Raw genomic sequence first — 27,493 nt, 5'->3', positions numbered from 1 at the left:
CCCCTCCCTCCCTCTTTCCCTCCCCTCTCCTCCCCCCCGCCACCCTCTCTCCTTCATTTTTTCCTTTCTTCCTCCCGTCTTCCTTTGTTTCTGATTCAGAGGCATAAAGGGATATTTTAATCTCCAGATTGTGCCCCTGGTGACACGTTTCTCACATCACACTAAACTCGCAGAATCAGTCTGATTTCAGGAGTAGGGAAAACCTAGGCTGCAGGTTTTCCTCTTTGTATCTCTGAGAACCTCCCAGATTTGGCTGCTAAATTCCCAGCTCTGAGACAGAGGTTTTCAGTCATGAGGTCAATGTGTGCACTTGCAAGGGGCCTCTGAAATAGTATGCAGATTTGTCCATTGTGTGCACATGTTTTTTTATTTTTAATTTTTTTTTTTGCGGCACCTCACGGCATGTGGGATCTTTGTTTCCCAACCAGGGATTGAACCCGCGCCCCCTGCAGTGGAAGCGCAGAGTCTTAACCACTGGACTGCCAGGGAAGTCCCAAGTATGCATTTTCTAGGAAGAAGGGTCTGTAAAAGGGGAGAGTAGCCCTTGACAGCTGGGAGCTAGACTGGGAGCTGGGCCTTAGTGTCCCTTGGTAGTATCCTTTGGTAGTGTCCCTTGGAGCTGGCCTGGTTCTCAGAGCCAGGCTGTGGTGTTCTCTGTGTCTGATGTCACAGAACATCGGCATCAGACAAAATGGATCAAGACAAAAAAAAAAAAATGCTCCATAATCATGTTTGAGCAGAGAATAAAACAAGAATATAATCTGAAATGCAAGAATGACCAAATATCCCCCTTTCCTGACTAATATGAGGGACTGCTTCTTCTTTTCTTCCCAGTTAGATAAGAATTAATACACTCAATCATAGGTTTACCTCTGCTTCCTGACAGCATCCATCCCAGAGCAAAGCCCACTTCCCTGAACCCTCCCCAAATAATCCATCACAAGCCCAAATCCTATAACAAGTTCTTTCTAACATCCATTGAGAGGCTCCATAAACTCAACTTTGTTGAATTTCCATCAGCTTTTGTCTGGTTTACTGCAGTAACCTCCTAACTGGTCTGTTTTGACCCTTGCCTCATTTTCAGTGGAGCAGTAGCACGATCCTCCTAACAGGTAAGACAGACCATGTCACTGCTCTGCTCCGAAACTTGCAGTGACTTCCCTCTCCCTCTGAGTAAAACCAGCACCCTGTCCATGACCTGCACAATCTTGTCCTTGTGACCTCTCTGACCTTGTCTCCACCTACTTCCCCTCTGCTCAGTCTGCACTTGCTACACCAGCCTCCCTGCTCTTCCCGGAACATACCAGGTGTGCTCCTGTTTTCAGCTCGGGCACTAGGAGCTCCCTCTGCCCGGAACATTCACCCCCCAGATCACCACATGGCTCACTCTTTTACCACTTTCAAGTCTTTGCTCGAGTCTCACTTCTCACTGAAGCCCACCTTGACCTGACCACTTTGTTAAGCTGCAACCCCTCTCTCCACCACTCCCAATCTCCCTTAGTCTGCTCTGCTTTTTCTTTTTCCCACAGCTCTTATGACCTGCCAACATTCAAGGTCAATCCCCTAATTATTGACTTTATTATTTACCACACGTCTCCGGCCGCTGGAATCTAAGTTCCACAAGGGCAAGGATCTAGGTACCAAGCTCCTAGAACTGGGCCTGACCTGCGATGACCCATCAGTACATATTTGTTGGATGTTGCTGAATAAATTAGCATCACAGGGGCTGGAAAGTAAAACTGAGCATGACTTTGGCTTAGAACCCCTCACTGAGAAATAAGGAGTCAAGCTGCCTGCTCTAAGCTTGGCTGGTTGTCAATTCCACATATTTTCTTAAGACAGGGTTTCCTAAACCCTGGTATGTACATGCCAACCTCATGATTTTTGCCCTAAGAACAACCTATACTTTTATTTACTTAAAAACTCCTTAAATAGACTTTTTGACAAATAAATTTATTTTCAAAGAGAATTTTATATCATGGCTTTGTCGTGCTTGTTGTATAGTTTTCTAATACATGTTAAAATAAGCATATAACTATTTACCACCTAAATTGTCTTGCTTACCCCCAGTGGAAACCTGCTTCGTGCTTTTTCCTTCAACCAGAAAGACCCTCCTGTCCCTCTCTACCTACCCAAATCCTGCTGTCCATCTCCAGGAAGCCTTTGGAAGCTCCTCCAACTCACATACTCATTCACTTCTCTGAGCTCCCTCCACATTTATAGGAAGAAATACATACCTAACATTTGGGTGCTTACATGCCATGTAGTCTTGTTTTCTGTTTCATAAGATTATAAAATTTCTTCTTGGAGCTCTAGATAAAAGAGGCATTAGACTGTTTCAACTCCCTTGTTTCACAGGCCATCAGAAAAGTGAAGAGGCTAGTCCCAAACCCTGCCAGGGGCACAGCCACACTAGAACCCGGGTCTCCTGATGCCCCACACTCACTGGTGAATCCACAAACACTTGCTGAGTCCCTAGAATGTGTCTGGCATTGTGCCAGGAACAGGAGACAGTGATGAAGAGAAAGGACCCAGACCTTGCCCACATGGAGCTCACAGGAGAGCCAGGAAGCGGCACACCAAAGAACTATACATGAGTAAGTAAATAATTGCAAGTGCCTTGGAAGAGAACTACAGGGTTGAGGAGGGGCCCTGCTGTGTGGAGGGTCAGGAAAGCCTCACTAAGCAAGTATGTTTAAGTACTTAGGAGTTTGCTGAAGAGGAGCTGGTGGATTTCTCAGGGATCCAGGCTCACTCACAAAGGCCTGCTTTGATGTTTGGAATCTCAGCTGCATTGTGGGTTAATTAGGCCGCTGTGGCTGACCTATTTGAAACAGTGCTCAGGGAGAAGGCGATGTGATGGCTCAGAGACGCTGGTGCCTCGGGGGTGCTGCAGTGGTCCTACCCACCCTGCTTTCAGAAAGAAGGTGACAGGAGACACTTCAGGCCTGCTCTAGAGGGGCCCTTCATCCCTCTCTGGCAGAGAGTTTGGGCATATTGGACACACTGGTTGTTTTTGCCAAGGGAGTGCCTACAATGTGAGTTTTGACATTAACAAAAATAAATCCTTAGTTCCTGGAAGTGGAAAATCTTAGTTTAACTTAGGAGGCACACTGCAGGGCCTTGTGTAGTTTCACCTAACTGGTAAGGGGCAGATTTTTCAAAAAGGGAATGCATTTTAGTCACTATTACCGTTTCACCCAGAGTTTATGTTTCCTTGTAATATTTCAGTGGGCTGGTTAAACTAAATCTAAGAAACTCCACCTGCATCCTGACTTGGTCTTAGGAAATTAAACCCAATGAGCAATAGGATGGGGCAGAGAGGTGGAAGAGGGATGTATTTAGACTGTGAGTGAGCCTTGGGGTTTGGTCTCCCACTCTGCCCCTTACTAGGCTGGGAAAATTGCTTCACTTTTCTGAGCCTCAAAGTCCTCATCTGTAAATGGGGATAATAATAATTTCTGTACCTCGTGAGATTCTGGATACATTAAATGGGAATGTATGTAGAATTCTTCCATAGGATCTAAAGTGCTGCAAAATGTCACTTAAAAATGAGCCTCCTGTTAGAAATCCTCATTTATAACCCCCCAGTGGAGGCTCAGAGACCTGGTTAGGGCTCCTGATTCCCACTAGGTTTCTCTTCATTAGGTTGCTTGCCTTCCAGGAAAACAAGTTCCAGGGGAAATGAGTATGTGCTGGGTGGGTGGGGAGGGGAGTAGAAGGGTCCCCATGAGGGTAAGGAGAGGGCAACAAGAGGGGAGGGGGCAACGGCAAGTCTCCTACCTTCTCAGGTTGCTGAGGGCTCTGAGGTGAGGCCTTCTCAGGTCTCCCAGGCTGCTTTCTCTACCTCTCTCAATTTGCCTGTCTTTGTGTGTCTGAAGCTGACCTAGCATAAAATAACACGCTTTTTCGCACATTTTGAAAGCAAAGGCAGGCTTTAATGATCAGTCTTCTGTTCCTTGGTATTTTCTTTCAAGCAAAGGCCATGTTTTTGTAAGATACTACATTTCAATGGGGCTATTCTTTCATCCCCAGCAAACATTCCTGAGTGGTAGGTTTTAGGAGGGTTCCAATTTATTGCTTCTGGTGTCCAATAACCTTGGAATGAGTGTCTGTCTCCATGCCCCCCAAGGACATGTTATTTCAGAGAGTTACTGCTCTTAAAATCGTTCTCTAATAAAAGCAAGTGTCCCTAATTCTAAGTAGAGTGAGCTCTCCAAATAAGACCAGCTGTGAAAGCTCGAAAAAAAAAAGGAAGAAACTTCAACAGGAGTCCATAGTGAAAACTGGATGCAGCTGACCTTCTTTAGGCGTTTTCACAGCCATTTAAAAAGATGTCTTCGGTAAACTCATCTAGCTTCACTAAAAATGCTTGGCAAGATGGACACCCGGTGTCTGTGGGCCAATATTCAATCCAGGTCAAGGAATCTAATGGGTAGATGTACCTGCCAAGAAATAATGCAAACAAATTTGTGATGATGGCCACAGAGAGAGAAGAGCTGAATTCGGCTGAGGCCAGGCTGCTCAGGTGCCCAGGGATCAGGTTGCCGGCCAAACACTTCTGGACCCGTCTCTCCCCAGGAAGGTCCACAAAACCCTGGGGATCATGAGCTGCTTGGGGCTCCCATGGTTAAAGGCAGGAACAGCATCTGTTTCAATGTCTATTTTTAAAAAACAGGTAATAAAACATGTATCCGAACACTGTCCTCTTTAAAACACAACAGCCTGAGAACTTACTGAGGGAACACATGTGGTAAAGGGGGGTCAATGAGCACCCCCAGATTCACTGTCAGACCTGAGCACTCAATTGGTTTATCCTCAGTGCGTCCTTAGCTACCCTGGTGGTTTTGAGGAGTTCTTTGTTTTAAACTCACATTATTTCATTTATGCTCCTAAAGGTTTGCATATTAACAGCAGGGCACGTAAGAACACGCAGTGTGTTTAAGAATAAATTGCACTCCGTTTTGGAGGGAAGATCAGAGACTCCAAAATATTGGTGACTTACTTGAAATGGAAATTGTATTTTATCTGCAGGGCCTCTTTACCCATAATTAAGTACTGTTTTCCTTCTTCCAGGTCAGCGTTAACACAGGTTGTCTTTTTAATGAAGGTGATTTCAGAGTCTTTCTCAGCAGCAGCTTCTCCTGAGAGACACACAAGTAAGGTTATCACATTCTTGTCACAATGTCAAAATTATTAAGTCTTTCGAGAATTCCAGTTCCTCATGGCTATTTATTGTTCAGTGTAAATTTCTATTGACAGGCTAATGGCTATAGGCAATGTCCATGTGGTTAACACTTCGGACTCTGCAATATTATGACATAGTGTGAGTGTGTTTTGTGTTTGGTAATTGCAATCATTGTTGCTTTTGTTGTGGTCATCCATTTACAATGCTTGGTGTCAGTTTATTTATCTCTTGTAAAAATAAAATACAGTGTGTGTGTGTGAAAAAAAACACTTCAGACTCTGGGATTAGGCTCCCCAGGCTAAACCCCAGCTCTGCCACTTACTGGCTGTGTGACCCCAGACAAATGAAGCTCAGACCCCTCATCCAAAAAATGGGCATCACAGTAAAACCTACCCTGCAGAACTGTTGTGAGATTAAATGGGTTACTATATGAAAAGTGCTTAGAACACAGTAAGCAATATATAAGCGCTTTTCATTATTACTCTTGTAGAACCAGGAATTAAAAGAACCTCTTTAGAGTTGAACAATATTAATCTCCATATGTTACACAGGAAAATAAAGGATTTGGTAGCTGGCAATGGGCAACTTCGTAGAAAAGTGCAAGACATGCGAAAGACTAGAAAATTTTAAGGAGGATAACTTTGGGATTCCCACAGAACTAGTACGTAGCCAAGAAGCTGGCTCCCTGCCTGGAATGCATTCCTCTTCGTGTTGGCCTGTTGAATGTCTACCCATCTTTAAACGCATCTTCAGTTCTCACATATCCAGTAAACATTCCCTGATGCTCTTTGTCAAAAGTATCTGTCTTCCCCTTACTCCATTATACTTGAATTTCTATCATAATGTTTCATTCCACATGCTAGAGATTCCACATGCTAGAGATTCCTCTGCTAGGCTGGAAACTTTTTGAGTCCAGGACAGGGAATTCATTGCTATAAATTCAGGACTGATATTCAGTTATTAAACTCTGGCAGAGTCATACTAATTATTAAATCCTCAGGCTTCCCTGGTGGCACAGTGGTTAAGAATCTGCCTGCCAATGCAGGGGACACGGGTTTGAGCCCTGGTCCGGGAAGATCCCACATGCCACAGAGCAACTAAGCCCGTGCACCACAACTACTGAGCCTGCGCTCTAGAGCCCGTGAGCCACAACTACTGAGCCTGCATGCCACAACTGCTGAAGCCCGTGCACCTAGAGCCCATGCTCCGCAACAAGAGAAGCCACTGCATTGAGAAGCCCGTGTACCACAATGAAGAGTAGCCCCACTCGCCGCAACTAGAGAAAGCCCACGTGTAGCAATGAAGACCCAATGCAGCCAGAAATAAAGAAAATAAAGAAAAACATTTTTTAAAATCCTGAAAAAATTCTGAACCTGTTGCTAAATAGCATATAATAGTAATGCATAAATGGTAAACTTTAATTAGTACTATAAATTCTAGTGTATTCATGTTAGTTCAAGCTAATGTTCTTAGGCTCTCCCGGTGACCATTATTACATGACTTCCTGTTGCAGCAACATCTAAACACCCTTCCCAGCACTATTTGCCAAGTCAGCCCCTGTCATGGTAAGCAGTGTGGCTGCAGGGGGGCTTATTATTTTTTAAAACCTTTTGTTACGGGAAACTTCAAGCATATTCAGAAGGGAGAATAATCAATTAACCTCAGTTTCAACAATCACTCATCTTTCTTTCATTTATACCCTCACCTACTCTATGCATCCTGTGCTTTAGGAGAAACACCAATCATAGGATAATAACATCATTATCCTTGAACCACATAGTTGCCTTTGATTCTAAGTAGTTTAGTTTTTATTTTGGTTTATTGTTAGTGAGCAGCAATTCTTTTGTAAATGGTAAGTGTGTGGTGTTTTAATATTTACATGAATTCAAAATCTATATATATTAAAAACTAACACCCAGAATGACTAGATAACAAAGTATGCAAAATTTTCTTAACATTTCCTTTTAACTATCATAAATATGAATCTTCTGAATTGACAGGAGAACAAAGAAGAAATGATATCAGTAAAGAACTGCAGGGACTTCCCTGGTGGCGCAGTGGTTAAGAATCTGCCTGCCAATGCAGGGGACATGGGTTCGAGGCCTGGTCTGGTAAGAGCCCACATGCTGCGGAGCGGCTAGGCCGGTGTGCCACAACTACTGAAGCCCGCATGCCTAGAGCCCGTGCTCCACAGCAAGAGAGGTCACCGCAACGAGAAGCCTGCGCACCACGGCGAGGAGTGGGCCCCGCTTGCCATAACTAGAGAAAGCCCTCATGCAGCAACGAAGACCCAAGGCAGCCAGAAATAAATTTATAAAAAAAGAGAACTGCAGGGACTTCCCTGGTGGTGCAGTGGTTAAGAATCCACCTGCCAGTGCAGGAGACACGGGTTCGAATCCTGGTCCAGGAAGATCTTACATGCCACAGAGCAAGTAAGCCCGTGTGCCACAACTACTGAGCCTGCGCTCTAGAGCCTGTGAGTCACAACTACTGAGCCTGTGTGCTGCAACTACTGAAGACATCGCTCCTAGAGCCCGTGCTCTGCAAGAAGAGAAGCCACTGCAATGAGAAGCCCGCGCAACGCAATGAAGAGTAGCCCCCGCTCACCACAACTAGAGAAAGTCTGCACGCAGCAATGAAGACCCAATGCAGCCAAAAAAATTTTTAAAAAAACAAACAAAACTGCAGCTTGGGAATCATCTGATGCTGCAGAAAATTCAGAACAGTCTGGAATGTCTTTTGATAGTAGGCAAGAATTGATACAAAATAAGTAATTTGTATTTCTGGAATGAAAAGCACTTGATTATTTCAGTAAAAATAGAAATGGCTTATTATTGCTTATGATGTGAATGTTGTATGCAAAAAGTGCTTGAAAATTGGGTTGTGAAAAGATCAAAGTGCTAAACGCTTACCTATTTTGTCAGAATGGCAATCGTGTTTCAAATAAGGAACACTTGTGATCATCAATGAGAAAAAAATAACATCACAAATCAACTTCATACAGTAAAACATTTGAAATAATAAAAATCAGAAAAAATGTTGTCAGAGTATTGATCAAGCAAAGAAAAATTTGGAAACTATTAGAATTTTAAACTCTAGTGTATGGTTAAAAATAATCAAACATTTTCAGAGTTGAAATACTTGATAACATTTCAAAAAAAACAATGTAAACATATTGCCACAATTTAGATTTGTGGTCCTACTTATTGCAAAATTTATATCTACTGAAATGAGAACACAGCTTTTTGAAAAATATAAATAAGGTAATAAAATTTCAATCATTATTGAGAAAATCAACTATTTAATACAACATGTGTTTTAAATAACTTAAAATGAAAAATTAGAGACTTTGAAGATGGCTTAATGGGTTTTGTTGAACTCAAGGTACTGGAAGGAACAACGGGACAGCATATCAAACTGTTTGAGAAAAAGGGTGTCAATGAGAAATATTTACATGAACACCTTATTGGTGCAAATGTCATGCCAGGGAGAAGTCTGGGGCTTCAGTAAAAATCCTGAAATTTCCAGCTGTTTCAGTTTGACTGAATCACCTATCAAGTGTCTCTGGATAATGCAATCAAAGACAAAAATCACTTTAGATATTGTTTTCATAAATTTGATATTCACTACCACATAGCTAATATACACTAGACAGAATTAAGTAATAGTGTGAAGACCTCAAACAATTGCATTAATAAAAATTGGAAAAATATTGGGATTTTGACAGGCAGCCAGTAGTGCTAGAACTGCAAAGGCAGTTTATAAATCATATCAAGTCTGATAGATTCACTTTGACAGATACAGGAGTAAACATTTAGAAAGTGAATATATATGTGTTTTAGTGATTTGCCTATGATAATCTAGCAATTATGTCAATACTATATGTATTCAAGAAAAAAATGTTTCAGCTTTAATAAGCTGACAGATTAATGAATGAATGATAAAACTGATCGTAGAAAAATAAGTAAAGGAAATATGAAAATGAAGCAAGAGCTGTTACAAAATGAAGAATGACATGTCGTTTGATATAAAACAAAATAAAATATCAATTTAAGAGAAAAACTAATTGTATGAAAGTGTTTTTGTTTTTAGTGATGAGCAAAAAATATAATGAACTTTTAAGATTTGTAAAACCTGTGAATTCTGAAACTTTGTCAATGATGTTTGTAAAACTCTGAGGGTTGACGGGGAATAAAAATTAAGAAAATTAGGAAAATTAAATATGACATTTCAGTAATTGTTTTTATAATTTAGCTGATAATAGAGATATATTAAATACATGAAAATGTTAGATGGTATCATAAGGACTAGAAACATTTGAATGTAATTACTGCTAGTTCAGCAGCAACTGAGAAAGTGTTCAGTACCATGCACGATACTGCTGCTATTAGGAGAAATTACTTATTGAGGCTATAGGTCATGTAATGACTATCAGTAGACATGCAACTGGAAAAATTTGATGTGGTTCCTTGTTGTCAAATCAAAGCACAAACAGCGGCCCCCTATCCGAGTGAGCGAGTCAAGCAAAATAACACTGACAGTTTCTTAAAAAAAAAAAAACAACTTATTTGGGATTAAACATGATTTAATGAATGATTTGTGTTACTATTTACATCATTACAAGCAGCTTCACAATATCTGTAGCTCAGTTTACTTAAAGAATAAAAGGGAACATATTTTAAAGTGTTTTATGTGTTATTTTACATATGAATTTATTTTTTGTATTGGTTACTAAAGCTCACGTATCCTATCAAAACTCACATGGCATCTGAGCCATTTTGCACTTCATAGATGCTCCTAACTGGTTTCCCTGTTTCAACTCTTGTGCCCTCCAATAGAAACCAGGATGATTTTTAAAAACCATACATCATAAAATGTTTCTTGCCTACCTAAAACCGTTTATTAGCTTCCCTTTGAACTTCTAGAATAAAATCCAAATTTCTCACCATGCCTTATAAACCCCTGTATGACCCAGCTCCTGCCCATCTGGTTCCCTCTACTCTGCCCTTTAAGAATGGCTAACTCCTAACATCATCTCCTAAAAGACGCCATCTGCTATCACTCCAAAGGAGTTTCCCCCATTAATTCTGCATCTGTTTCAACTATAATACTTATGATTTATAATTGTTTATTTGTCCATCTCCTTTTTAAAAAAACATGTCTCCTCAAATAGAATATAAATTTTATGAAGGCAGGACCTATGGCTGTGTTATTCACATTGTATCCTCTGTATCTAATATAATGCCTGCCACATAGTAAGGACTAAGTATTTGTTGAATGAAAGAAAGAATGAATGAATTCTTACCAGCTTTGTAGATATCCAGGAGGGTTGTGGTATACTTGACAAAAGCATTTTCTTCAGTGATGGCTATGATCTTAACTTTATAAGCTGGTTAAAAAAACACACACATACACAATAATTCATGCTTATTACCACTACTGCTGTGTCCAATAGAAGCCAGAGTCTGTCAAACATATGAGAAATGAAGCATGGCAAGCTCTTATGGGCACCCTGCAGTAAATCTCATTTCTTCCAAGAAGCCTTCCCAAATACTCCCAGTGTGATTCTACTGGTCATGACTGTAATGACTCATTCTACTTAGAATCACCATCTCTGGTCACTGTTATAGAACAGGCTGATTAGGATAAGAGCAACATTAAATTAAGAGACAGAAGCACACAAAATCAAACAAAACAAGCCTTAGATGTAAAGTTCAGATTCTGATCTTTGAGATGAATGGAGTCATGCCTACAGGGCACTTCAAAGAGCCCCTTCCTTCTCTATCACTCGGGCCTGCCATGTGAGACTCTCTGTTCCCTTGCCTCCATTCTTCAGCTACCTCCACTGGCTTTGATCTTTGGGTTTTGATAGGACTCCATTTTCCAACCCGTCTTTGCTTGGATCGGCAACTGTCTGACGTGAAACATTCTCAATCCTGTTTTCATTCAGGCATCAATGTTTAACCTATGGTGTGTTTGACCTCAGCTCTGAAATGACCATCTTGAAGGGACCAATCTCTTCTATATGGCCTGAGAAAAAAAATCCTCTTATTTTTGCTTTCGATGGGGTTGAAGTGAATGACCTAAAAGCTTTTGTCCATTTTTGAGATCCTAGCTAGCTAGCAAGACGTATAGATGAATGAATGAACTCATTGTGGCAGAACTGAAGGCTGTGTAAATTAGTAGCTTAAAGACTGTCCTGAATTTCAGATTCTTAAGTATTTATGGTGGATATGGGCAATGTACCTACTGTGGCCATAGGTGGATAGAGGGAATTATTTAATTTTGTTTCTATTCTATTATTCCAGCATTAACCTGTAGCTCCAAAAAAGACAGCTAAGTTTTTTCTTGAATGTAATGAACTAAATTCAGATTGCATTTACTCTGTGTTAAAATAGATTTCTTATATTTAAGAGTTAAAATAGTTCTATTATGGAGGAAAGAAATAACTTGGTTCTTCTAAATTTTAGAAAAAAATTGTTAAAACAATATAGTATTCTCTTTAATGTATTTTAAAAGTGGCAGTGGGTCTTGGCTGAGTTAGGCAACTTTTTAGCATTTTTTTAAAAACTCAAGATGAATTTGAAGGAAAGACCATGAGCCATACAAAATTCATTCTTATGACTGTATTTCCATTAAGAGAATTCAGCGTGATATCATGGAAATAATATTGGAGACCAGGATGCATCCTAGTTCTATTACTTACTTCTGGCATGACTTTGAGCAAATTATTTAGTCTCCCAGACCCTCACTTTCTTCGTTGGTAAAATAAGGATAATTCTCTGTTACCTCCAAGGGGGCTTATGGGACACCAGTGAGAAACCATATATGAAAGCAGTTAGTAAACACAAAATGCTACACGAACAGCACTGTTCTTATTTTTTATTTATAAATAACCCCCTACCAATTTTCAAGAAAAGATTTGAAATAGTGTATAATCTGTATGCTCTCTCTCTCTCTCTTTCTCTATTAAAAAAGCCAGAAATAAACATTAGAAATTATGGACAGAAAATAAAGGATCTAATTCTATGAGGAATTTGAGACAAGACTACAACTGTACTTGGGCACTTGATTTAGCTCTGAGGTCTGGACAACAAGAAGGAGATGCTCCTTTTGAAATGGAGAGAGTCTCAAACATGGATTGTGACTGTGCATATATTAAAAATTATTTAGTACTGATATTTTTACCTTGTCTTTGGAGGGATTTGGAAAGCACCCAGACCCCCGAACTGTCTTTGTCTCTGTTTCTGCTCGATTGACTGGAAGAATGCAGTAGTGAAATCTTATACCTCTGTGGCTTCTCAAATATTCTCTTTGAATATGTTTTAGCACCTTTAATTCAATGGGGTCTGTGGAATAAAGTGTCTTGGCTGCGTGTGCACCTCACTCCTATAATTTTTAATGAAAATCCTATTTCTTTGCTGAAGGATAAATAACTTTTCATGTTAATGCTGAAAATTGATGGCATTTTCCTTCAAGGGAACATGTGGAATGTTGTATCTATATAATCACTGTGTAAAGTTGTAGATCTTCCTAACTGATCATGTTTTCATAAAATGTCATGTTTAATGGAACTATACATTGAACTTTTGAACTTACCGTATGCAATCTCTGGTTTACATGCTGTTTCTTTTCTAGTAGCTGCAGAGATTGTCAGATCCAGTTCTGTCTGCATTTGTCCACAGTCAGCTGGATTTTGTGAAAAACAGTACAAGTTAGGTTAATGTAAGGAACAGACAGCTTTGGGAGTAAACATAGTTCTTTCTCATCAGCCCTGAGACAATCTAATATAATCTTACAAATACCAGATTCCTAAGACCTGTCCATTTTCTCCTCTTCCATAAAGTAAAACAGTATATAAAGCAAAAACAAAACAAAACAAACAAAAACAAAATCTTGAACAAGAGGCTTATTCTTAGAATGGGTAGTCACCCCACATTCAGCTCTTTAGAAATATATATGCTTCATTTGAAGAAAGGAGGAAATTTTTCCATTTTTAGTATAATCAAAAATCCCTTGAAGGAACCAAATTGATGAGTTGACTGATTTACAGCTCTAAGATGGAGCAATAAGTACCTAAGAAATGTATAGATTTTAAGGATTTTGAAAAACAAAATAAAACCAAAAAGAACCCAGACCCTCATGGAGTCCATTGCTGATTATTGGTGAGTTCTGGGTCTTTTCCTTGGCCAACAAGAAGTAAAACTGCCTTGATAGATGAAAGACTGAATGGAGAATGTCACTATCTGGGAAGGACAAGGGGAAAGAAAGAGGAGCTAGCGGCTCAGTCTGGAGCCTCTGTTCACTTAGGCTGTGGTCCTATTACACTAAAATGACCAGGTGAAAAGTAACAATTTCACATCATGTTATCCTTCTGATATCCAACAACCATCTGGATGGTATTTCTCTGCCTCTGTGCAGTAGGAACTATCGGATTGTCCCAGAGCTGTCGAAAAGTAGCTTTACAGTGCTCAAGGAATGAGCTTTCAATCAGATGAGATTACATTTCTACTTCTGAGAAACGACAGTTTGTCAAACAGCTTCCCCCAGATTAGTCCCAGATTATGAGTGGCTGCTTTAAACAAGCACGCAGCCTAAACACATTAAACAAAGTTTACCTTCGACACATTTGCACATTACTCCTTCACAGACTTTCTGAAGTTTGGTATGGGACATGCTATAAAACATGGTACACTGTTTATCTGCAGCAATGAAAGTGCAATTAGAAGAGGTGGCTTGATGAACGCACAACAATTTATCCCATCAATGAGTCCCTCCCATGGGGCCTTGGAGATCACCTATTCCAAACCCTCTTTTTGTAGCTGAGGCCCAAGGAAGTTAAATTATGAATTGTCTGTCCTAACATGGGCCCCTCTACCCTCAAAATATTCTCCCTTTCTGTGCTTGAAATTTTACTCTTCAATATTCATTTCTTAGAATGAAAATATTTGGTGCTTCAGTGAATGAGAGGAAAAAAATTATGTTACATGACAGTCTATTGAAAGAATTGTAATTGGTAATTATTTAGGCTGGAGAAGAAAAGAAACTATATATTTACATAGTTTTGGGGTTTTTTTCTGTCACTCGAGAAGAGAGGCAAACTATGTTCTATATGATTTCAGAAGTAAAACTAGATTGAATGGGTCTCAGAGTTTGGTTCACTTTAAGAATTTTGTAACAAGTAGAACTGTCCAAATTGAAGTCTTCTGTCTTGTGAACCAAAGTACTCTCCAATCACTTAATATTCTCAGAAGTGGCTGAACGATCAAACGTGGGGGTCATTCATTTGACATTTATCAATACACATTATGTACCTGACACTGTGCTAGAGATTAGGGGCACAAGGATGAAAACATTCTGTCTGGGGTTGTGGAGAAACCAATAATAATAATGCAATGTGGCAACTGCTATAATAGAGCTCTCTGCAAAATGTGATGAGATTATAGGTGGAGGAGAAGTTGATTCTGGGAGGATTAAAGAAATAGTTGGGTGAGTGGGCATCTCTAAAAAGGAGAGATGCAATGAATAGTAAAACTCAACACCAAAGATAAACTTGAGGCAAAGAATTTAAGTTGGGAGCAGTCTAATCCAGTTATTCTAAACATGAAGAAACTGAGGACCAGAGAGGTGAGATGATTTGTTCAATGTCACACAGCAGTTGTTTGTCCAAGTGGGGAATGTTTGTGAGGAATGAGCCCTGGGAGAGGTGATACATAAAATCTGCAGGCCTCTAGTGCATTTCTACATAATGAATACAAAGCAGTCCTCTGAAGAAACTTTAGGGTAGAGTTGATTACCTGGTCTGTGGTACTCATACACTGTGAAAGTAGTAGGACTCAGAAACCCAACTTGAAAAAGTTCAATTATCCGGAATCGAACACAAAGGAACTCATTGGAAGGAATCTGTTTGACAAATTCAAGGTTTAAGAAAATTATGGGAGAGGAGAGACTCATAATATTTTAGGCTGCAAATTTTGAATAGTAATAATAAATGAAGAATGGTGAGAGGTGGAACTTACCGAATTCAGTTGCAGAATAACATGTCCATCTTTGATTTCATAATCACTTAATAGTTGATCCACCCCTTCCACAAGCTAAGGGAACAAAGAGGAAGGCTCAAATTTAATTTCATGGACTTTTTGTTTAAATGCATTCACCCAGTGATGGAATGTTAGGTCATGGGGATGTAATCCACTATTTAAAGACATTGAAGAGCAGCTCCTCCTCTTGAAAAAGTCTGAACACGTCATCGTATGCACTCACATTTTTCAGACCATGCAAGTATTTGTCCCTATTTCACTTTGAAAAATAAAAACTTAGGTAGATTGTTGGTTTGAAAAGAATATTCTGGCTGATTCTATGAAAGTGACTATTAGAAGGAATGGAAATAGCTTTGTTTGTAAAATAATGCAATAAATAAAAGCAGGTATCCATAACAACATTTAAAAGAAAACATTTACAGCTTTTAAGTCTTCTGGGTTTGCATTGACTCCAGTTGGCAAAGAGATATCCATCACTGCATGGGAGGACCCAGATGATGATTCTTCACTGCTGAGCTTGTAGCTAAAATAAATTAGAGATTAGGAAATGAAATAAATAAATGGATAAGATTCTTTAAGAAAAGCCCCTGTTCCTTGGTAGGCTTTTACTTTCTAATGTGAGTCTCCAGTTGTTTGCTTCTTTACAATATATGTGTTGCAATCTCTGAATTTTAGAGATGCAAGAGATTTCTGAGTCATCTATTCCAACTCTTTACTCACTTGACCGATTATCTCAATGGACCTCCATTCTGGGGTTGGAAGAGATCATAAAAGCCATTCAGTCCAATCTCCTAATTAGCTAGTTGAGGAAACTGAGGACGAGATAAGGTACTTGTTCAAGCTCACATGACTATCTCACCTCAGAGCTGCATAAGTCTCTTGATTCTCATCCTAGTTCTTTTTCTAATGGAGAATATTCTAAGAAGAAAATTAATTGTATATTGGAAAGAAACTCAATAAGCATGTTCAGGAAAAGACTGGAAGGAAACACACTAACATGTTAGAAGCTACTTTCTCTGGATGATGAGATTATAAGTGATTATCTCTTTTCCATGCTTTTCTTTATTTTCTAAAACTTTCATAATAGATATTTTATTTAAAAAAATGTTTCAAGGACTATCCTTCATCTAGGAATTGTGCTTGTGGGGAAGCTGAGGAGAAAGGCAAAGGGGGTAAAATGGGAGATTTGGTTTATTTTGTTTTTGTTTTTCTGGTATGAGAGAAAAGAATACTGAAATTCCCATTTACTGAAATTCCCATTTCCAATACTGAAATTCCCAGTAAATTCCCAAATCAGTAAATTTGGGTTTTATCCCAGTTCTGCTGAGGGTTTTCCCCAAATTATTTTCCCTTTCTAGAGCTCATTTTCTTTTTTGTAAAATTAACTGTGAAGAAGTATAAACTCGCGTTTTAAATTTATCTTTATAATTCCAAGGCTTCATCTTGAAAGGCAGAGAGGCCTGTTGCTATGATTAAGCAAAGTTAGAATACTTAAAGGAGGAGCAGGTTGGTGGGGTAGGGACTGGATGGGAGTGTGGTTCTGCAAAGGTTGAGTTTTAGGTTCCAGCCTCACCTTATGATGTGGGAGAGGCAGCCGGACATTTGAGAGTGGAGCTTGGGAGAGCAGTTGGGATTAAAGGAAGAGCCTGGTGAGATAGCTTCATAAAGGGGAAAATGAACTGATCTCACTCAAAGGAATAAATATGAGTGCAATGGGAGGTATTATTTGAATTAGTGAGGTGGCAAGGGACCTCTTTTCCCCAATCATATCTTACTGAACATATATAAAGCAGACCCTACTAGAAGTTTTAGATGTCATATTTACCATAAAAATTTAAATATTATAAAATTTCCGGCTTATAAAAATTTAACCCCATTCTTCACCAAATTAACAATTTAGAACAAAATATATGGCAACTTGGAACTGAAATGTGACATCTAGCATCTCCCTAATTGGATGGGTGAGTGTCACCAGAAGCAGAGAGCTCTGGCTCACAGATGCAAATACTCTGTCAACATGATGGAAAAGGGCCTCCTGAGTGAAGAGTGTCTATGAAAAGTTGCTGGGGCCTTGATGACTGGTTGCCATGGTGACTGTTTCAACCGTGGAACAGAAACCTTCCTTTCAAGAAGCCCTTTGCCTGCTGCCAAGGACAGCAATCTTTCCCAAAGGCATTTTGTTCCAGGAGAAGGAGAGAAATGAAATCCTTTTTTCTTTTCTTATGAATACAACAGAGAAGTTGTAAAAAGCTAAATACACGAAAGAGACCCTCTGAACATAGAAATTGTGTGCTGGCATTTTTTAAATCAGGAGAGTGTATATTTGAAGGCAAAGAATTTCTCACATGAATAAGTACTGCACAGTTACATTTGGAATTTATCCAACCCAGCTTCAGCATCACAGAGCCAAAAGCATGTTCCACCTGGTTTTTTGAACATTTTGTCCCCGGTTTATAAAAACCAAAGGGTAGAATATGCAGTATTACATCTCTGTTGCTATCTTTTGTATATTAACAATCTGGAACTAGGCCTCCTGTCAATGAATTCAAATGAACAAGTTTTTGATGAGAGCCTTTTAATGTATAGCAGAGTTGTGGAACTACCTGAAGGCAATTTGGGATCAGATAGTCCAATATCCTTAGTTTACAGAAGAGGCCCAGAGAAGTAAGCTGATTTGCTGAAGGTCATGTGAGTATTTCATGGCAGAGGCTGCCCCACAGGCATCCAGCTCCACTATCATAGAGTCCTTGTGCCCACTCAGTGTACCTCCCTGTAGGTCCCACACATTGATTCTAGCTTTGCCCAGAACAAGTTTGCTCATACCTCCCTGTGACAAGTGCTATGGGTTTAAACAGTGATCACACCCTGTCCTGTAGAAGAGAGGTACCCAAGAGTGGGAATGGCAGGAAGCAAGCTGCCTGGAAAAGGGTGACCTTAACAGGACCTTAGGGAATGAGGAAGGGTGTGTGAGGGGGAACAGCTGGCAGAGACTGGCCAAGGAAGGAAGGAGGGACTTCAAGTGGGCTAGCTGATAAAGGAATCCTGAGAAGAGAGTGACTGAGCTAGGGACCACAGACAGGGCTGCAAAATGCTGGGAAGGAGGTGGTGAGAAATTCTGTGCTATTCCTCAAGGTCAGTGGTCTCAGATTACACTAACTGAAGGATGTGGTTTAGAAACTGGACTGGGCATCAGAGTCTGGGCTTTGAGGCCCTAGCTCTGCCTCTAACTCTGTGAGAATTTGGCCAGTTACTTCACCTCTTGGGGTCTCAGTTTCTTTACTTCTAAAATAAGAGGATTACTATATCATCCCTAAAATCCTTTTCAGCTCCAATCTATGACACAACACTATGGAATTTCTAAGTTACCCATACTCAGTGCTTTGTATCATGTGTGATTATAAGTAAAAACAGCAAAATACCAGCCAGTTGTTGAGAACAGGAAGAATTAAGGAAACAGAACAGAACAGGAGGTACTAAGGGGTGGTGGAAAGAAGGAAGAAGCCTGTGTTCTAGTCCTGGCTCTGCCATTAACTGATTCACTCTGTGTGATCACTAAAGTATATATACATATTTTCAAAAACCTATATTTTCATAAACATTTTAGGATGGTGGTTTGGTAAGCAGAATAATGGCCTCCAAAGATGTCCACCTCTTAATCTCCTGAACCTGTGAATTTGTTACCTTACATAGCAAAAGGGACTTGTAGGTGTGATTAGGTTAAGGATCTTGAGCCAGGGCGATTCTCCTGATTGATTATCTGCATGGGCCCAATGTGATCACAGGGGTCTTTATAAGGGAAATAAACAGGAGAGTCAGAGAATGAGGTTACGGTGATGGAAGCAGGGGTCTGAGTCAGAGAGAGATACTGGAAGATGCTGTGTTGCTAGCTTTGAAGATGGAGGGAGGGGCAACAAGCCAAGGAAAGCAGGTGCCTCTGGAACCTGGAAAAGGCTAGGACGTGGATTCTCCCCTAGAGCCTCCAGAAGGAATGTGGCCCCAATAACGCCTTGATTTTAGGACGTCTGACCCCCAGAATTATAAGATAATATATTTGGGTTGTTTTAAGTCATTACAGTTATGGTAAATTGTTACTAGCAGCAATAGGAAACGAAGATAGTGGCCAACTCAGGACTTGGAGTTAGTTTGCTAAGGGCTCAGCATCCATAGTTCTTAGCCCTGGCTACCATTAGAAGAACCTCCAGGGGTGAGCCTGGATGGAGTTTTGCATAGTTCTAAACTCTCTCCAGCTGAATTCAGTGTGCAACCTGACTTGAGAACCACTGGCTGGCTGATAACGGCCAGGGAATTTACTGGGTGAACATGATTTTTCTAAGTAAAAGAGTGGAGGCTGCTTCTGAGAGAATCTTTTGCTCTTTCTTTTCCTAATACTTACATATCATATCTTTACTTTTCTGGAAGACAAATTAATATTTTACTGTTTGAATTAGAAAAAGGCCAAAAATGGGAGAGAAAACTATATATGAGCAAAACAAAGCTGTTCTGTACAGTAAGTAGCTATTTAAGAATGGTGTGGAGAAAAGGGAACCCTCCTGCACTGTTGGTGGGAATGTAAATTGATACAGCCACTATGGAGAACAGTATGGAGGTTCCTTAAAAAACTAAAACTAGAACTACCGTATGACCCAGCAATCCCACTACTGGGCATATATCCTGAGAAAACCATAATTCCAAAAGAGTCATGTACCACAATGTTCACTGCAGCACTATTTACAATAGACAGGACATGGAAGCAACCTAAGTGTCCATCGACAGATGAATGGATAAAGAAGATGTGGTACATATATACAATGGAATATTAGCTATAAAAAGTAACGAAATTGGGTCATTTATAGAGACGTGGATGAATCTAGAGATTGTCATACAAAGTGAAGTAAGTCAGAAAGAGAAAAACAAATATCATATATTAACACATATATGTGGAACCTAGAAAAGTGGTACAGATGAACCGGTTTGCAGGGCAGAAATAGGGACACAGATGTAGAGAACAAACATATGGACACCAAGGGGGGAAAGTGGCGGAGGGGGGTTGGTGGTGGTGGTGGGATGAATTGGGAGATTGGGATTGACATATATATACTAATATGTATAAAATGGATAACTAATAAGAACCTGCTATGTAAAAAATAAATAAAATAAAATTCAAAAAAACAAAACAAACAACAACAAATGAATGTATAAAGAAGATGTGACACATATATACAATGGAATATTACTCTGCCATAAAAAGGAACAAAATTGAGTTATTTGTAGTGAGGTGGATGGACCTAGAATCTGTCATACAGAGTTAAGTAAGTCAGAAAGAGAAAAACAAATACCGTATGTTAACACATATATATATGGAATTTTTAAAAGCGGTACAAATAAACCTAGTGGCAGGGCAGGAATAAAGACGCAGACGTAGAGAACAGACTTGAGGGCACGGGGAGGGAGGGTGGGGAAGAGGAAGCTGGGATGAGGTGAGAGAGTAGCACTGACATGTATACACTACCAAGTGTGAAATGGATGGCTAGTGGGAAGCTGCTGCATAGCATAAGGAGATCAACTTGATGCTTTGTGACGACCTAGAGGGATGGGATAGGGAGGGAGGCTCAAGAGGGAGGGGGTATGGGGATATATGTATACATATAGCTGATTCACTTTGTTGTACAGCAGAAACTAACACAACATTGTAAAGAATTTATACTCCAATAAAGGTGCGAGAGAAAAAAAAAGAATACCTGCTATGCTCCACATTAAAAAAGCGAACAATTTTGCCTCTTCTGGACATTCTTATAATTCAAAAATATTTGGAGAAATAATACTCTGGCAGAAGTGAGACCCTGAAGTCTACTCTCCCCTTGGTGGAAACAGGCTCACCTGGCACATGCCACTATGCGCTTGTATTCCGAGTTGCTGTAGCTGCGGGCTGGCACACACAGCAAACAAACAAGCAAACAAACAAACAAAAATAAGAGTAAACCGTTTTTAGCTGTTTTGCAACATGTCAGAACAGAATCATTAATGAGCACGTCTCTAAACACACTTAAAAATGATTTGTGATTTGGAAGTTGTCACTTTTGATGATTTTAATGGAGATTCATGGCTACTGACAATCCCAGGAAGTCTTGAAATCATTAGAACAGTTCTCTGCTCTCCAAGAACTTATAATTTAAGGAAGGAGTCATTTAAGGTAAATAAGTGTTGGTCACGTGTCTGGGGGAGGTAGCAGGGAGGAAGAGCCGATGCCTGGATTTGCTGGTAGTTGGAAATATCCTGCAGGAACAGGCTTCTGAGCCACCAACAGAAGCTATCAGGGCAGAGGGTAAAGGAGAACTGGGGTGTGCAAGTGACCTTGCTTCTGGACTGGGAGGGGAGAACCAACCCATCAGAAGAGGGATGAGAGGGCCACAGGTTAAAAAAAAAGGCACATTAAGAAAGGATCATAAGTCCTGGAGAGATCAAGTTGAAGGTGGGGGCAGAGAAATGTGCATTTGCCAAACTCCTTGGGATACAGAAAGGGTAAGGGATGGAAACCCAACAGAGTGATGAGAGAAATTCAGGGCCCAGGAATGGAACACTGACACAAAAGTAACAGAAATTCAAGTTTCTGAAATTAGACGCTTCTGTGGCTTTACAGCTAGTTACATTTTTTTTTAATGCTAGTTACATTCTTAAAGTAATTTTCAGTCAAAACAATTTCTGGATCAATAGCGGATACATTTAGCTTAGATATTGTTATTTAATATCAATTTCCAACTAGTATTAGTTACCTGTATTATAATAAATGACAGTTATGTTTACTCAGATGTCAACCTGTTAAAGAATTTGAATAAGAAAATTGTTTTTTGTTTTTTTTTTGCTGTATGCAGGCCTCTCACTGTTGTGGCCTCTCCCGCCGCGGAGCACAGGCTCCGGACGCGCAGGCTCAGCGGCCATGGCTCACGGGCCCAGCCGCTCCGCGGCATGTGGGATCTTCCCGGACCGGGGCACGAACCCGTGTCCCCTGCATCGGCAGGCGGACTCTCAACCACTGCGCCACCTGGGAAGCCCAGAAAATTGTTTTTTTGATTTAGCATGTTTTTCCTAATCAGGGAATCTCTTTGGCATTCTTTATGCTTAACCAAAATTATAGTGTAAATCATGATGTTTTACCTTCAATTTCCTGAGTTTCAATTTTCAAATGGAAGCTGCAAATTTCCTCAGAGGTACTGGTTTTGTGAAACACAGTTTTTACCTATATTGGGACAAGTAAACAAGAGTATTCTGTTTAAAATGGGGAGTGGAAAAGGTATTATGGCAGTACTGCGGCTAGAAATGAGATGCTTAAAGTATTTTCACCACCCAGTGCAAATGGTGTACATTAAAGACCATTTTCCCAGCAACTGGACTTTCAGCAAACTCCACAATTTGACACATAGCTGAGAAGCCCAAGGTAAGCAAATAACGATCTCTGTCCAGTCAGAACCTTGGTCCAAATCCCACGCAGTCGAATCTGAGCACCTCACTCTACAGGAAAGTTTTTAAGACTTTCATCCTTGTGCCTGTGCACTAATTTTACAGAGAACACCACAAGGTCATGAAGTATGGTTTTCTTCAGCCCACAAACCACTGCGGTAACAACAAATTATAGGTATGCGTGGAAGGGCAGGGGTGCTGCCAGCAGTAGGTATAGTGAGAATGACCAGAAGTGACAGAAAAGTGGACCATCCATCTCCCCACCGTCATGCAATCTTATAAACAGTCTTTGAAGGAATAAATGTACTAAGGATGCGCACACAATTAAATAATCAATAGAATGTTAACTTATGCTCAGAATACATAGTTTATTTTATTTTAGGCATTTGGCAGTTACACGTTTTTCTAAGCTGTTTATATGTGTCCATGCAATCTATGGTTACAAATAGAAGAAACTTAAGCCCTTACATATCCATCAATCCCCAATGATGCTGGACAAATGAGGTGAGACTATGTTACTAACCACCACATCCATGTATATACATGTATGAGTGTATACATACAAGTCACATGTATATATACATATATAGACATAAAAATTATTTATCTCTCTATATAATTATATATATATATATAATTTCCACAAATACACAGACTACATACATATAAAGATTAATAAAACCATTTTCAAAAAGAAATTGTGGGGACAGCTACCAAGATAGCTAGAAAGAATGATAAATGACTCTTACCTCAGTCATGGTTACCCAAGCCCAGATTTCTGTAACTTTGTGGCAAAGTCCCTAACTTTCTTTTATGTTACTTAGTACAAGCTGACACATAACCCCAATTAAGTCAGCTCTCCATGAAATACTCACATGCACTGTAGCCAAGCCATTGTTTTGTCCAGTACTTAGGACAACAAGGTCATCATTGAAAGGCACCTGGAAAGATTTTTGCGTTCAATATTATTTCTCATGCTTATTTACTTTGCACAAACACAGATTTGTAGGCTGTGGACAGTAAGAACTATTTCCAGTTCCTTGTATGTTTAAATATATCTTAAAATAATCTAAAATATGGTAATTAGAAAAATACGTATTAGCATCTGTAACAGATGATTTCAAAGGTCCCATCCGATTAATAAAATACTACAAAAAAATCCTTTATTTACCTCTACTGGCCTCCCAAGGAAATTCTTCTCTGTCATCTTATAATGGTAGAGGTCACCTTTATGCTTGTAAGAAACTTTGATATCCATATTCAAGCGGAGTTTTTTAACCAGGAGTGAATACTCTGTGAGGCCCTCGATGGCATTAATTGTATCCTATCAACAATCAGCAAGGCACAAAAATAGGTTTACTTATTTATGTACTCTCTGTTTACAAATACCCTTCCTTATGAGAACGTGAGTCAGCATTGCCTGGAGATGAAACTCCAGCTGACTGAGTGAAACTGGTTAAGGGTCCCCATGTGGAGGTGGAAGGAAGATCGTCCCCCTCCCCCAGTAAGGATGCTGCTGTTAGCAGGGACAGAAAGGCAGTGTGGCCTCACGTCCAGGTTCTCTACCTGTCCTGAGCACGTGACTTCAGGCAAGTCACTCTTTGCAGAATACCTCCAACTCCTTGCATGACAATGTATCTCCTTCCCATCCTTAAGTCTCAGCTTAAATATCCGCACAGTGAAGCCATAAAGAAGCTCCCCCTTCTCATTATTCTGTTTTAATGTTCTTCCCTTCTGCCCTTTAGAGCATTCATCTCAATTGGTAATATTTTTATGTAGAGTTTATCATTGGCGTCCCCCACTGCAATATAAGATTCATGGGGGCAAGTAGTATATTTTTCTTGGCATCCATTGCATTTAGTAAGTACACACACATGGTAGCTATTCAATAAGTATTTGTTGAAGGAATAAATGGATGAACTTAATTTTTCTGGACTTCATCTTCTTCATCTACAAAATTAGGAAATGTGGCTGGATCAGAGATAGCAAATTTGTGGCTACCCTCTCTGCCCATGTCCATGCAGCCAGTGCTAATAAGCGGGGTCCTCTTTTCTCTAAGCCTCCAGTTGTACCCACGATGAAACCATTTGCCTCCTCGAATTAGATGATCACTAATGTCACCCTGAAGGACCCCTCTAGCTCTAAATTTTATATACATATACACACACACCCCGTCATTGTCCAAGCATCCAGGGAACAGGGAAGATGCTAACATTTGAGATAAACTTGAATGTAGATGTACACTAAACAACTGCATATAGTTATAATGTAAAATATACATACTTAAATGAGTTTACATTGGTAGGTAGATAGATAAACATGTTAATAATCAGTATTCCTCTCACTTTTTATTTGTTTTGTGGAAGGGAACATCAGTACCTTTGCATGGCAGCTGCTGATTTAACTCTCCTAGCTCTTCATGGTAATTAAGAATCATGAAGGAAGTACTGGGCTTAGAGTCAGGAGACGTGAGTTCTGATTTTGGCTCTGCCACTAACTCCCTGAATGAACCTCCTGAGGCTGACTTGCTCCTCTATATCAGAAGGGTGTCAATGCACATATCCATTAGGGTCCTTGATTCTAGTCCTTTATTCATATCTTTGGTATGCTCCCTTGGTGACAAAAGCATGGAGGTCAGAAGGAGTGTGGAATGTGTGGTGTGGGAGGCACTAAAAATATCTCCAGGAGGATGGACCGTGAGAAAGAAACATTACCTGCGTCGAATAAAAGCCACCTCCATACCTCTGCTCTTCTGATAGCCATTTGATGATTAGATTAACATAATTCATGTCTTTCAAGCTCAGGCTGGTAAGTAAGGCATAGGCCGTGGTTTCTACCATGTGTGCTGTGCTGGTATAACGTGCAGAGCTGTCTTTCTGTTGAAGATCATCTTTCCAAAAACGATATATTGGTGGATTACCTGAACATCAACAAATCACACTGGTAAATATGATGTAAAGTGTGAATTTGGCATAACAATTCTAGCAAGTTTCTAGAAGTTTCTTCTGGTAGTGGCCTTCTGGTTTCCAGAAATTTTTTACTCTTTTGTAAGAAGAACTTTCTCAAGGTGACCAATACAAACAAGATCCCTTAATACAGGGCTCTTTTAACCTATAATGGAAAAAATCTAAAAAAGAATGTATATATATTTATATATATAATATATATGTATTTTACATACATATATAAAATTGACTATAGTTCCCTGTGCTATCCAGTAGGACCTGGTTGTTTATCCATTCTATATATAATAGGTTGCATCTGCTAATCCCACCCTCCCATTCCATCCCTCAAAATTTTGATGTTATCTATTTATACATCAGAATTACGTGATTTGCATGACTTTGGACAAAATGTTTTCCCTCACTTGTGGAGGCTGTATTTAGAATGAAAGTTTTGGTTTTTAAAGATACTTCCAAATCAAACATTATTTGAATTATTAAATTCCCTTCTAGCTCTTAAATTCTATGATTTTATGTTCATTTCTTACAATACCCAAGACATTTCTTTTGTGTTATTTGAAAAGTATTATACAAGTGGTTTCGAGGTATATGTTAAGAGTCAGTCATTTTTAAATGATGACAGAAGTCAAATTTTGTAGATAATGATAAACCTCATGTAAGATTTATTAAACTTTTAGAAAATCTTAGTCAGGAGACGGCTCAGAAGTGCCCAATCATGCCGGTGCTGGTCTAGGCACATTGGCCAATGACCACAGCTCCTCTCTATTTCTTTACTCTTGACCCATAGGAAGCAATATCTTTACTTTTCAAAATGAAATATATACCTTTGTAGTCAACCTGGTACAATACAAGCTAGGTCATGCACTCTCCTGGGGCTCACACTGGCCCCCATAGCACCTTGATGTGAATGAGACTCAGGTACCCCTTGCTCAGGGTAGAAGCTGACTCAAAACAGGGTGCATGGATGGGGGAGCGGAGCACAGGCTGGATTTCAGCCTTAATTCACTTGCTTGCTTGGGTGCTTTGAACATTGCACAACTGTATACAGGAGTCCTGCAGAGCTCCAGTAATGACCTCCAAGGTCCTACATGGCACTCCCTCACCCTTTCCTTCCCTGACATCACTTCTTACCCTCATCTCATTTCTCTCCAGCCATACTGGCCTCCTGGTCTTTTCTGGAGCACCAGGCATGCTCCTACCTCAGTAATATGCAGAGTTGTTTCTCCACCAGGAAACACCCTTCCAGAGAGCCACTGGCTTGCTTCCTCACCTCCTTCACGTCTTGACTCAAACACCATCTTCTCAGTGAGGCTTAAGCCTGACAACCCCATCTAAAATTACAACCCACCCCCTCACCCTGTGTCACTTCCCTGCTTCATTTTTCTTCACATCAGTCATCACTAAGCTATTCAGTATATTAAATGTTTTAGCTATTTATCGTGTTTGTCTCTCCCTAACTAGAATGTAAGTTTCATGAAGGCCTGAATTTTTTTTTTTTTTGTCTGTTGCTTTATCCCCAGAGCCTAGAACAGTGCCTGGTGCATAGGAGGTACTCAATACTCAATACACTCAATACACATTCATTCTTTGTTGAATTAAGGAATGAATAAAAATGTGCTGAATGAGTGACTAAGTAAATGAATAACAGCGCTTATTCCATTGTACTGTGATGATTTGTTTCTTGAGGGCAGGGATGGTGTCTCACTCCACTATGCATGCCACCACCCCTTCCCCAATTAGCAGACGCTACATGCCTAGTAGACGCTTGCCAAGTACCTGTCAGGAACAAGTCATACCTTTAACCAAAGCTTCCTTCTTCAGGGCTGAGACAATTGAACGAAACTGTG

General features: G+C 39.9%; 1 protein-coding gene across 1 annotated transcript in view; it reads right to left on the bottom strand.

Moving 5' to 3' along the window:
- Positions 1-3,915: 3,915 nt before the first annotated feature.
- Positions 3,916-27,493, bottom strand: part of C5 (complement C5) — an 86,228-nt gene continuing 62,650 nt past the window's right edge. Inside the window, 14 exon segments of the mRNA XM_007451483.1 lie at positions 3,916-4,445; positions 5,006-5,144; positions 10,494-10,577; positions 12,788-12,877; positions 13,807-13,890; positions 14,986-15,091; positions 15,208-15,282; positions 15,649-15,751; positions 21,106-21,154; positions 22,381-22,462; positions 23,559-23,624; positions 23,855-24,007; positions 25,398-25,603; positions 27,443-27,493. The exon segment at positions 27,443-27,493 is cut by the window's right edge and continues 21 nt beyond it. Of these exon segments, the coding sequence (XP_007451545.1) occupies positions 4,307-4,445; positions 5,006-5,144; positions 10,494-10,577; positions 12,788-12,877; positions 13,807-13,890; positions 14,986-15,091; positions 15,208-15,282; positions 15,649-15,751; positions 21,106-21,154; positions 22,381-22,462; positions 23,559-23,624; positions 23,855-24,007; positions 25,398-25,603; positions 27,443-27,493 (1,427 nt within the window). The 3' untranslated portion in view covers positions 3,916-4,306.

This window comes from Lipotes vexillifer, unplaced genomic scaffold, assembly GCF_000442215.2.
Source record: "Lipotes vexillifer unplaced genomic scaffold, Lipotes_vexillifer_v1.1 scaffold588, whole genome shotgun sequence".
Taxonomy (NCBI): domain Eukaryota; kingdom Metazoa; phylum Chordata; class Mammalia; order Artiodactyla; family Lipotidae; genus Lipotes; species Lipotes vexillifer.
Note: the sequence above shows the minus strand (reverse complement) of the source record. Positions and strands in the feature narration are given on the sequence as shown.